The sequence below is a fragment of the Carassius auratus genome, chromosome 7 (assembly GCF_003368295.1).
Source record: "Carassius auratus strain Wakin chromosome 7, ASM336829v1, whole genome shotgun sequence".
Lineage (NCBI taxonomy): Eukaryota > Metazoa > Chordata > Actinopteri > Cypriniformes > Cyprinidae > Carassius > Carassius auratus.
Genome location: NC_039249.1, coordinates 18506838 through 18519968, shown reverse-complemented (window position 1 = coordinate 18519968; position 13131 = coordinate 18506838). Strand labels below are relative to the sequence as shown.

The following is a 13131-nucleotide window of genomic DNA, read 5'->3' as shown; positions in this document are numbered from 1 at the left end:
ACAAAGATGAGCATCTTGAAGCACTGTAGCCTGCTACATATCAGTCATGAAGTAGATTTCCCCCTCTGGTCTTATTCCATGAAAAGATGGGCTTGTATTATGATTCATAAAATGAGTAATGAAAAATAAGCTTTAAAGTTTTTGGAGCCAACTCTGCTGGAGTTCAATGAAATTTCTGCCTTTATTTTATATTGAAAACACTGAGCTTTAAAGCACCTTTTGAAGACTGCGTAATGAATTGTGGGCACTATATTGCAGGTGTATACCATGGGCCACAGTGGAACACCTCTGCTAATGTGGGCAACCTGCGGAAACCATGGAGACAGATGGTATTATGCTAATGTGATCTTATCAAATGCATCACCCTTCAGAGTGATTGTTCAAGCAGAAGTGGGAGCAGACCAGTGGACTGACATTGCTGTGGATGACATCTCTTTTACTAGACAATGTCTCGTTGGAGGTACAGAACTACTGATTGCTTTAGATTCTTGTCTCTTCCTGAATTGAAAATGGGTTTACTATTTCATCTCTGTAAATGTTCAGGTCCTGTTACCGCCATCCCACAAACATGCCACGAGGAGCACTTCAAGTGTTTGTATCTGTTTGAGTGTATACCACTGAGCTGGCACTGTGATGGTGAGGTGGACTGTCTGGACAGCTCGGATGAGGAGATGTGTGTGAGTGTGGTTCCTGGCACTATACCTCCTCAAACAGGGTGTGAGACGGGAGAATACCACTGCATGAACAACAGCTGTATTCCAGCTCTGCTGCGCTGCGATACGGTTCTAGACTGCCCAGATGGAGAAGACGAATATGGATGCCGTAAGACCCAAGCACAAATCTGTTACATATAAATCGTAGAACATCATAGCTGTAAAATGAACAGATCAAATTTTCTGTCTCTGTTTCTGAAGCTGTTAAGATATGTGATGATGGAGAACTAGTGTGTGAGGCGACAGCAGACTGTGTATCATATCACAGTCGATGTGATGATATTGTTGACTGCCCTCCTTTTAACCCTGATGAGTCCAGCTGCTATGGTAAAACAAACACATTTGTTCATCTCACTTTCTTATTTAAAGGGGTCCATTCATGTTTTTATTTTTTTATTACTATTTTGCTGCTGTAATGAATACAGTCAGAGTTGTATTAAAAAATGTCCTGGCTCTTCCAAACTTTATAATGGTGGTGAATGGGGGTTGAGATTTTGAAGTCCCAAAAAGTGCATCCATCCATCATAAAAATTGCTCTGCACAGCTCTGGGGGGATAATAAAGGCCTTCTGAAGCAAAGTGATGCATTTGTGTAAGCGAAATATCTATATTTAAAACTTTATGAACTGTAATCTTTAGTTTTTGCTAACTGACATAAGCGAGTGTCATTAAAGTGGATGATGTTTGATGAAGGTGAAGCGTAAGCTCCAGTGAGAAGTGACGAAAAATGAAAGTGCAGAGGAGAGAGCAAAACAAAGCATTGGTCAAGAATAAGAAGTACAAAACAATGATTTGTAAAGAAAAATGTTGGAGGATTTTGATATGAGTCAATAGGAGACTGGTTTTCCTTTGTTGTAAACTAAACTTGGTTCTTGCGAGATTAGCATATTTTCACCGGATCTTACACTATGCCTACGTCCTACTGTACATCATCCACTGGAATGCAACTCTATTGTTATTTGACGCCTTTTAACTTGTATTTCCCTTTCTTATATGATTTACAATTTTTTTACAACTGTCAATTTATTGCATTGTTATAAATACAAACAACCAAAGGTGGTAAGTATATACCACCATTCAAAAGTATGAAGTGAACATTACAGTAAGAGGAGTAATGCTGTGAAATATTACCATTTAAAATAACTCATCTATTTTAATATATTTTACATAATAAGGTATTTCTGTAATTTGCAGATTTTTTGCTCAAGAAACATCATATGTTTAAAAACAGCTGTGCTTTACTGTCTCTTTTGATCAATTTAATTGTAAAAATAAAAAATAAAAAAATCATACTGACCCCAAACATTTGAACGTTATGTTATATTGTTTTATTAAAAAATTTAAAAATCTGGGATTTTAATTTAGGAGTGTTTTTAAGGGTCGAAAAATGATTAAATGATTTCTTATACCACCAATGATTGTTTATCAGACAATGTGAGAGAGGATGAGGAGAACGGAATAGAAGAAGACAAGATCAGTACATACTTCTCTGACTTTATTCCCTAAATGAAAGGTTAAATTATAACTTCAAAATGTATTAACAACAAAGTCCATCAAAGTAAAGTGACTTTTTAGGAGTTGCATAATATATTACTTCTCATTAAGTGGGCAGTTTCTTCAGGGGAATATCCCTTCAATCTTCAGATTAAAGGAGCTGTGGCCCAGGAGCAATGTAGGGGTGAAGAGCCTCGGTCAAGGACACGTCATTAATGGGAACTCTCTGTAACTCTCTTGTTAAGGATTGCCCCTAACTGAGCTTGAACCTGCACCCTTTTGGTGCCAGCCCATAACTTTAACCACTATGAAAGTATCACTTGATCTGTGTTAATTAATGATGTGAAATTAGGTAATTTATCATTCAGTTATGATGATGAATTTATCATAAGTCATTATTATATGTGGATGTGTTTTATTTTTAGAGTGTCCAGTTGGGTACTGTCTCCATGGAGGGAGGTGTTTAGTAAAGGAAAATGGACCAGTGTGCATGTGAGTTTACCATGCATAATATTACACTCTAATTGAATCCCAAAATATTAATAATCAAATACTGACTCTTTTAAAAGGGCCATCGGATGCTACATGCGCTTACAAGTTGTTTGAACTTAAATGTTTGTGTAGTATGTGTACACAACCACCCTATATGATAAAAATCCACCCAGTGTTTTTGTTAATCAACTAAAATCTTTACCCCTTTCTCATATCGAGTCAATCTCAGATGCAGACAGGCCCCCCTTGATTGACAGTAGCGTTTCAGCACAGACTAGACTGGCAATCTTACCTTAGACCTGCCCTGAGTGAGCTATCATCAGTCTGCCATTGTTTCACGCCGGAGCAGATGTAGACAAGAATGAAAGTGATTGAGGTATTCTGTTGTTGGCAAAACATAGATTGTTTCTAAAGAGAATGCGCCCCCAATCTTCATTAATGTGTCTATGTTCATGCGAATCATTCATGATCCAACTTCACCTAGAGAAGAAGTAAGTGTAAGGTTTTTTAATGAATATTTGCAAATCTCCTTTCCTAATAATGTGCTAATTAGCAAGTTTCAAGATGAACCCGGCTAAAGTAAACAGTCCCTAAGAGAGCAGCCTCGGAAGAGAGGGGCGGGGTCAGCAGAGCTCATTAACATTTAAAGGAAAACGCTACAAAACTGCATACTCTGAAAAGAGTTGTTTTTGACAGGGAAAAAACACAACCATTACCACTACCAATTGTAATCAAACTTAGTTACAGACTTTTCATTAAGACCCTAAAGAATCATATCAACTTGTGGAAAATGGCCATCCGATGACCCCTTTAAAAGGAATAGAGCAATCATCTGTATAACATAAGCTATGCATTTAAAGCAACTAAAGAGGCTTTCTCTTACTGTTCACTTCTCTTGGACTCCTAATACAGTTTAATGCAAAGTATGTGTCTGTTATGGAATGCAAATGGATTATGATTTTTGTTGGGTTAGAAAAAATGTGCATGCTTAAAGTCTGACCTAAAGCCTCCTTTCAGTTTTACCTGGGGAAAAAAATCTCCACCTTCACCTGTCGGTCATGGTCAAGCAAGTGACAAGAACCTGTTGGAGATCTTTGCACTGAATTATTCATGCTATCCTACAGTGCCAGCCGAATATCACATTGAAATGTGTGTGAACTTTACAAAGAGTATCAGCACCCTGACTCTCGGTTTAAACATGTACTTTTCAGCGAACTGCCAAAGCAGGCTTTCTGTAATTACTGTTCGGTTGTGCCAAGAAACACAATCTTTCTCCATTTGAATTAACCCCCCAAAGCCTCAAATGTTTTCTCTCTCCTTGTCTTTCTCTTTGAAACGGTGTATGTCATCGCTAATAAATTATGAGAATGACTTATGTCTCATGTTCATAGACACTAGTGTATCTGTGTGTGCACGAGGCTGATTGCAGAATAGCTTAAGGACATTCTTTATGAGACAAGATCTTCCCCGCAGGCAAGAAAAGGAAACGAAAACACAAGGAGAATGTAAGAGAAAAGAAGGGACAAAGAGAGAATGCGTGTCTTTTTCTCATTACAGGAGCCAAGGGAAAGCTGTTGCTGAAATTAAGCTCATGTGGACGTCTCCAGGCAAATGCTCATGCACTTATTTATTTATTTCTCTTTTGGACAGTTGAGGAGCCAGCATTCCCTTATGAATTATCTCTGCCATTCAAAGTTAATGTGTGCTATTTCTAATGTGTCTTTCTCTAGTTGTCCATCACAGTGGACTGGTAATCGTTGCCATATAAAAGAAAAACCTTTTCAAACGACCACGTCCACAACAGCTGTGATACCAGATAGTAAACTAGGTCATTGGATTGGTGAGTACTGCATATGCACATGCAATAATTTTAATATAAATGAGCTTGATAAGCAATAATATGTGTGTTTAATTGTGAACTCTGCAGCTGTCAGTGTTGGATTAAGTGTGGCATTGATCCTGGTGGTCATCGCAACTGGAGTCATTCTGTTCTTGTTATTTCAAAGGAGAAATCCACTAAAGTAAGTCCATTCACATTCAAATGAACTTGGAAAGTGTCTATACAATGTATGGGTATTGACAACATTGTTCTTGACTGCACAGAGACTCCAGTCTTATCGATAATGAAGAGTTGGATTGCTCATCCTCTGACTTGCAGAAAAAGGTCAGTCATATACTTCAAATAAGTTGATCATTATGCAGTCATTTCATTTGTTTGTTTTTTAATAGAGTCCTTCATTTTCCCTGCCATGTTGCATCTCTCTAATACATTCCCTAGACTCTCTTTTTTTTCGTCCCACTCTATTTCTTTTTTTTCCCACTTGCTACCTTTTTTCCACTTTTGAGCGAACAGTGTTATTTAGTAATTTGAACTGCCCTGCAGGTGTGAGAGAGAGCTCTGTCACACTGCTGATAGGAAATATTGACCCGCAAGCTTACGTTTGTGTGTTCGTGTTGGTGTACGTGTACTTTAAGCGCTCGGTGCTAAACTAGCTGTGTTTTGCATGCGGCACACAGTCATTTTCACTCTACTGTGCAGTGAAGTCTGGCATATTTTAATGGCTAACTGAGATTTCTCCACATTTTGCTAAGTTATGCATTCATGTCGGTGAGCTGAATCTAAAATGCAATGCAGTAGGAACCATAGTGTTTCGAAAACAATTATTGATTTTCAGAATTGTATCAGACTAATGTAATTTGACCATGAGCTTTGGAAAGATGATATGTTAAAGCATTACAGTTATGTTTGTTCCCATAGATGTCATTTTATTAAATAGGATTACTGTGTAATTCTGGTTTCAGGTGTCCTCTCTTGACATTAGACCCAGATGGCCTGTCCATCCTCGACTAAACATCAGTGTTTACCCATGGAGAGAGGATCCAAAGGTATGAAAGTCTGGCTGTCATAATTAGCAAAGTGACCATTCAGTTCCACCCCAAAAACACTTTTAATTAAAAAAAAAACATACTGGTGATGTACAATACACTCAGTGGACTGTTTTATTGATTTGCACTCATCACATTATAGCTTTTACATGCAAAAATTTGATTGAGGCTTGGGACCAGAGGACCCAAGTAATAAATTAATCTCCTGCTTTAGCAATAAATGAAAATAAAGTACCAGAATAAATATGGACAAATCATAATGGAAGAAAGGTCGATCATAATGTCTCATCATAATAATAGGATGCAGTTGCTGGCCACTCGAGTGTTCCAGAATGGCTCTGTATAAATGGACTGACTATAAGAAGACTCATGGTTTTCATTGGTTCATCTAGGCCCGTCTTTGCTTGTTTGTGTTATTCAGGTCTCCAGCTCAAAGGAAAGCAAGCTGTCTTTCTCCAATCCACTCTACAAGTGCTCAAACAGTTCTGAAGCTTGAAGAATACACAGACACGCAAACACTGGCTGTCACGTCCCTATAGATTTAGAGCACTTTCCACTTCATTTGAGCCTCCCGACAGCATGACTGTACTTGCTTAAGGTTTAGAGGGCTTTTTTTTTTTTAACACAAACTGGTAGGAGGAAAAAGTGTGAGCACAAACAAGATCCAATTAAGCAAAATGAAGCAGTTAAACTAAAGTTTCTTATAATAATCTGTGACATGTAACACATTCCATATGTTATGAAATCTCTCCGAGGCACTGAAATTAAACTTCCTTCTTTCTTATTTTACAAGTGCCAACACTTTATGTCAGTGCCTGTTTTAACACGAGGGGCTATGCTGACAGATGCCTTTGTATGTTTAACAGCTCAATTAATAGTATCTAATTGCCGGTGAATGTTCATGTTCAGTTTTATGACTTTTTAACGTTAATTCCTATCATTTGTAAGGCAGTTTTTGAACATTATCTTTTTGTTTCATTGAAAATACCAAACAGTGTCTTTCAGGAAATAAAGTTTTTTTTTTTTTTTGAAAATCATAGCTTTAATCTAATTAAATTAAATATTTAGGATGACCACAATGTAACATTAATCTGGGAAGGTTGATCAAATCTAATATGGAGTCTGGGTGCCGTCTCAGAGATTGTTTTGTTTTCATAGCCGGCACTCCTTCCAGATCTCTGTGGTTTCGAGAGTATTGTATTTTCATTACTTTAAAATCACCATTTGGTCTCCTTTTGGATTCAAGCAGACCACATTTTGACAGATGATAAAACTGAAAGCTGTAACGATACCAAAACATGCACAAAGACAAGTGAAGTAGTTAACTGTGCAGTGCTAGTGTTTGAGGGAAAAGGACATTTTCCTTTGTACCTGAGTTCTGTAACAAAAGCTGTAAATGTACAATGATAAACTCTGGTGAAATATGAAATGTTTAGAGATTACAAACTCTCTGTAATCCTGCATTCTTTGTCCTTTTGTTACTGGTTCTCATTTGTCAGAAGTCAAAACAAATGCTTTGTCTTAGCACAAAAATGAAAAAAAAAAAAAAAATGAAATGAAACATGATGATTTTATAAGAGTGTTCGCTTCTAGATAAATTATCAAGGAAATGTGTCTTTGCTCAGACTGTAATATACACTTGTCAAAGATATTTTAGAAATATGTATTCATTAAGAACATACAAATTGGATTTCTGAAATGTGCTCCGCATTACATGAACATCAATAAACACATTGTGTTTTCTCTGGATATGTCTCAAGAAATACACAAGGATCTGAATTCAGGCTTTTACACACTATTACACATTTTTACTGTCAGCTAACATAGACAGCAAATCATTTACAGTCTACAAAATGTTTTAGTGTTCTGATTTTGCTTAGAACAGGTTTTGTCCTCCTTATAAAATTCTTTAAACCTACAGATATTCCTGTTGATTTATTTGTCTTGTTTTCTTTTTTTTTTTCTTCTTTTTAAAAAAATCATGTTCGTAATGAAACATCTCATTTTTCAGACAGGGACCTCCGTACCCTGCTATGTACGCAGAAAGCTGGGATCTTTCCATTAACAGTGTGCGAGACAGCAAATTAAATTTCCTTGAAGACAGTGAAAATGTTTTGCCAAATTTAAGTGTTATTGCTGAGGTGTAAAAACTAATAGAAAGAGACAGTATAATATTCATCACGCATACATTTACATGCTCATATTTGCAGAGAGGACTTTCATTATTGTGCATTATTGTTCAACTGAATCCCAGCGGGGAAAGAAAAAAAAATGCATATAGTCCATTCATCAATTCTGCACTTTCATTTTAATGTCTTTCTGTATCTCTCCATCTCTTTCAGTTCTTCAGAGCCTCAGAAATTGATAGACAAGCACCAGAAAAAAAGTAGTTTTCTTATAACTGTATCTAAATGTGTCACGTGTAGTTATTTATTCTTTATTTATTTGGTTTGGTTCCTGTTCTCATTATTACTTAATCACCTGTTCCTTGTTAATTTACTCATTAGTCCCTCATTTGGTTCAGTATTTTAAACCCTGTGTTCCTCTGTGTTCCTTTTCTCAGATTGATGTTCATTTAGTGCTGGGATGGGGAACGTTGATCCTGGAGGGCTGGTGTCCCTGCAGAGTTTAGCTCTAACCCTAATCAAACACACCTGAACAAGCTAATTAAGGTCTTCAGGATACAGGTAGATTTTTATTTTTCAGGGTTGGAGTTAAACTCTGCAGGACTGTGGCCCTCCAGGATCAACTTTCCCCATCCCTGGTTAAGTTGAATATGTGTGTTGATGCTTATGAAATCTCCTGACCTTTGTTTTGAAGTTATAATTAAAGACTACGTTTACTCCTTCATTGTGCGCTTTCACCACAACCATGTCCTGTGACAAAATTTAATGAAACTTGAATATGATTGTTAATTTTATAATGCATTATAATGCTGATTTGTGTTAATAAAGAAGTTTACTGCACTGTAAAAAATGACTGATGCAAAAAGTTGTACAAATGAGGAAATACATGTTGGCTCAACATAATGGTTGTGTTAAAAAAGAAAAATATGTTTGGTCAATGATAGCATGATTTCCATGAAAGTACTACAAAATGTTCATCAAGAGAAAATAAATAATTGTGTTGAGAGAACTTTTAACGTTGCACAAAAAATATTATGTTGGCCGAGCAAGAGGGAACAGCGTCAATCGTCTGAGCATGCGCAAAGGAGTTCTACCAGGTGCAGGCAGCAGGCTCAGGCTGGAGTTTCCCCCACCACGAGTCACGACATCGCACTGGTGAGTACTTTGTGCTGCAAGTTAATAATGAGCAAATTTAGGTTAAGAATATATCGATTGTCTATCAACAAAGTTTAAAATAGCTTTATTGTGAGTACCTACAGTGATTAGCAGTGCTGGAAAATAACATGTTTAACACATAAAGCTTAGCATTCCTTTCCAACTGGCATGTGATTTAAAGTCGACCCTAACGGTTAAGCATGACATGTTCCCGTTTAATATTTTTAATGGTCAATATTTTCAAATTCCATTTACATTTTGGCTTATGATATGTATGATAATTGACTGTAACAGACAGCTAGTCTTGACAACTTGTGCTTTTGCTATACAGAGCGACTGATAATTTAGGCTAACGTTAGTTCTAACAGTTAGTTGGCATTCAAAGCATGTGTGCCTTCATGTTAGCAGCTAGTACTTTGCACAAAGCTTCCTTTTGCAATAACGAAATAACATTTCAGTCCGATAAAAATAAATAAATAAATAAATAAAAATTTGTGCTAACACGCAAATGAATAGCTGCTAATGTTATCAGATTTGTAAGTTGTTTAACGTTATCAGTTTGCCAACATGTTTCCGTTTAATATTTTTAATGGTCAATATTTTCAAATTCCATTTGCATTTTGGCTTATTATATATTTGATAATTGACTGTAACAGACAGTTAGTATTGACAACTTATGCTTTTGCTATCACAGAGTGACTGATAATTTAGGCTAGGAAATAATTTGCTTTGCTTTTAATTGTTTGCTTCTGAATCTTTCATTACCCACAGGTTTGCATCTACCGTATTGGGGTAACCGTGAAGTTAGCCATTCCTGACAGCGCTGGACAATCACACCCAGGGGTTGCTAAAGATGTACAGAGCCAAAGCAAGACAGGGAAGGTGAAACAACTTGGATGAACTTCTGGAACAACTGGATGCCCAGGTATGTTAATCATTTCTTTGTATAAAATATAACAGTGTTAAACAGTGTAACATAATTTTCTGATACCTGTGTAAGAGAAGAAACTGCCAACAGCTCACTGCTCCACAAAAACTCAACATTTTAATTTCAAGGTCTCTGGCAGTTGAGTTGATACTTTGTCTTGTGACATTTATCCAATGCGTATTATGTGAGCAATAGAATTACATCATATGATCAGAATTTGTCAAAAATGTTCCATGTATACTTGATGTTGATGATCTACAATACAAGTACAAATCCCGCAAATACATAATATAATGTATGCCATAAATGGCGTTCAGAGATGATGGCTTATTTTTTTGCTTGTGGGATGTCACATGTATTGTTTACTTTATCTTATTTACATGGAGTGTACATGGAAACTCGGTGAGATTTTGATTATGGTGCTAATTTATTGTTTCAATTGGTATGGATAACAAAATAGGCAAAGCAGTCAACTTCCCTGTTTATGACCTTGAGATCAACATGTATGCATTAGAGAGAAATATTTTGGTGTAGTATTAAGCTGTTTTTCTCCTATCATATAGCTCAGTTTGACCAGCACCTACATACTGTGCAAAATTGACTAATTTCACCATTGGTTAATCTTGATCAGCCTCATGAAAGTCACCTGACGCACTTTTGGTCAATATGACTGAACAAAAAACAGCCAACGAGCACACAGCATGTTTGAGATCTATTTTAGGACTGTTAGAAAACCACTCTCAGTATCTAACCTAAGTAGACTCTGGGAATGTTATTCCAACAGTCTTAAAGGGATACCCCACTGACATTCTTCTAAATATCTTCCTTTCTGTTCAGCAGAAGAAAGAAATTCATAAAGGTTTGAAACAACATGAGGGTGAGTATATGATGACAGAACTTTCATTTTTCAGTGGAGTATCTCTTTAAGGGACTGCGGACTTGCTGCATTTGTTAGCTGATTATCCCCCGCAGATTGTAATCTTAATGTATTTCAGGTAACTATTTCATGAAGTTGAAATGATGCCCAATGGTGAAAAGAGTAGGTGATCCTAAACTTTTGGTAGAGTATATGTGTAACCCCTTTGTTAATTAAGTGACTTAATAATGTCTTATTGATGGTCTTTTTGGCAGACCACAGATCTAACTACTTATAGAAGGTCTTCTGTTCTTCGTGGTCTTCCACTGTACTTGAGAGAGCCAGCTTCAATTTCAAAGACTATTAAGGTAATTAATTTGAATATCTTTATTATGGTCTTACTGTTTGTGATGCAGTAGTGATTGCATAAGACATTATGCTTTCAGTCTGACACTAAAAATAATTTATTTTGTTTCACAGGATACTGAGGCACTGGGGCCACACACAAAGGCCATGAAAATGGGGATCCTGGAAGTGACTGACAGTTCTACCAACTCAGGACCATATCCCACAGTGGTCGATGTGGCTGTAGTACTGGAGGAGGAAGCTGTCATGGACAATCTGGGAGACTTCACAAATGCCCTCATGATGCTTGTTTTGGCACTGGTTGAATACTTGTGTAATATTTTACTTGAGCCTAACAGGCAAGTTCATATGTATTTAAATAAATACATAAAATCTTCTTTATCAAAGCACAGTGTGTAATTTATTTGAAATAATGAAAAATAGAGTATTTTGACCAAGATTAAATATTTAATACAACATTTTATTTCAATTTGAGTCTGCTTGCTGGCCCAACAAGCTATGTTTAGTCAACAGAAAATATTTAATTGACACAACGTTCTATTTCAAGTTCCGTCTACATGCAGGGGTAGTCAGCACAACACAAAAAAGTTGGTTTCAGCAACTTAAATTGGGCCAACTAAAAATTTTAGGTGCAACGGGTCACTAGAAATTTTTATGTTGGAGAGGCATATTTTTTTTTACAGTGTGGCAGAGTAGAAGAAATAGCATAGACTTTTTCAAATTATTTATATTAATTCAGATTAACTATTACTCAAGTCTTAGACCTAAATGTCCCCAAAGGGAGGTTATGTCAAATTAAATGGGGAACTTTTTTTATTTATTTTTTTTTTTTTTGATTTCTTTGAGAAGAAATCAAGTTGTACAACATGATTGAGTTCATGATGATCAATTTAGGTTTTAAATTCATAGTTAATCATAAGTTTTCTGTCAGAAAAATACAAGAAGATTGTCAAACAATGCAACTATCAATGACTCGAGTCCAAGTGCATGATGGGAAGAGGAAGAATGGGAAGCATTCTGGCAGGGAATGTAAAAACTGCTAATCTGCATCATTTTTGATTGACTCACATAATGTTTAACAGAATTAAATTTTTAGTTTGAGTTATATATTTCACTTTTATTAAATCTACAGGAGCACAGATTCATTTTTTTATATTGTACCAAATGTATAGTTTCTCTGTCTCTTTTCACTCTCTTGATATAATCTGTTTTGATTTTCACACAAACAGTTCTAATTAACATCTGCAGTGACTTCTTACTTTGTGTATATCAATATAGCATGTGTGAAGACTTTTACACTTACATATTTAGTTTACACTTACTTGAGGACTTCAAAGAAATTATAGACAAAGGGCAACTGGCTTACAGTTAAATACATTATACAGTACCTTGCAAATCCCTATCAAAGGAAAGCTGTCATAAACATGAGCACAATAAATCAAGTTCCTCAGATTTGAAACCAAGGTTTTCAGTCAGCATTTCTACGTATTTTGGGTCTTGGTGCAACACTAGGGTGTTTAAATTGGAATGCTAATGGGGCGGCTTTAGCATGCTTCATCCTTAAATGTTTTTGCTAGGCTGCTTGTTCTGATCTGAAGGAGCAGAGGGAGGTGGTTAGCGCTCAACCACAGCTCACTGCCTTTCAGTCCTCTAGAGGGACTCTGCTTGGCAGACAGTGTGGAAAAGCCTGCCAGTGCCATTCCCAAACATTAATGATCCCCCCGTTCACCCCCGACATTGCCTGTTTTGCCTCTGGGCTCTCAGGAGACAGCAGAGGCAATCTTTATCGAATTTACTATACTAGCATCAAGGACAATCAGTACTGAGAGCGATTCAACATGACCAGTTGCGATCTGTAAATGTAATGCTTATATGATATAATTTTGTAATATGCTAAATCATGTGAATTACTTGTTTCTGACACAAGGGTCAAAGCAGACTGTAGAAAACTGATACATTCCGTTTTGTGTTTATTTATTTTGGTGGGAAAATATCAGCATTTCAGTTGTGCAGTTGTCAGTTTGACCTATTTTATTTCTTTTTTCTTTTTTCTTTCAACATGGTCAGAGGTCTCAAATATTTGTTAGGAAATTTTTTTTTACATTTACTGTATACT

General features: G+C 36.3%; 1 protein-coding gene and 1 long non-coding RNA gene across 3 annotated transcripts in view; both read left to right on the top strand.

Moving 5' to 3' along the window:
* malrd1 (MAM and LDL receptor class A domain containing 1) overlaps positions 1-7493 on the top strand; it is a 36727-nt gene extending 29234 nt beyond the window's left edge. The window contains exons 25-33 of the mRNA XM_026267840.1: positions 259-460; positions 544-822; positions 915-1040; positions 2632-2698; positions 4429-4538; positions 4626-4719; positions 4802-4862; positions 5501-5584; positions 6006-7493. Coding sequence (XP_026123625.1) covers positions 259-460; positions 544-822; positions 915-1040; positions 2632-2698; positions 4429-4538; positions 4626-4719; positions 4802-4862; positions 5501-5584; positions 6006-6080 — 1098 coding nt within the window. The 3' untranslated portion in view covers positions 6081-7493. The remainder of the gene's footprint in view (positions 1-258; positions 461-543; positions 823-914; positions 1041-2631; positions 2699-4428; positions 4539-4625; positions 4720-4801; positions 4863-5500; positions 5585-6005) is intronic.
* Positions 7494-8823: 1330 nt separating this feature from the next.
* LOC113105307 (uncharacterized) lies at positions 8824-11401 on the top strand. 2 transcript variants are annotated; one of them, XR_003292341.1, is made up of 4 exons: positions 8824-8865; positions 9637-9790; positions 10925-11017; positions 11130-11401. It is a non-coding gene; the product is annotated as an uncharacterized LOC113105307 (long non-coding RNA). The 2 variants fall into 2 exon arrangements; XR_003292340.1 differs by lacking the exon at positions 8824-8865 and having other exon boundaries at positions 9391-9790.
* Positions 11402-13131: the final 1730 nt, after the last annotated feature.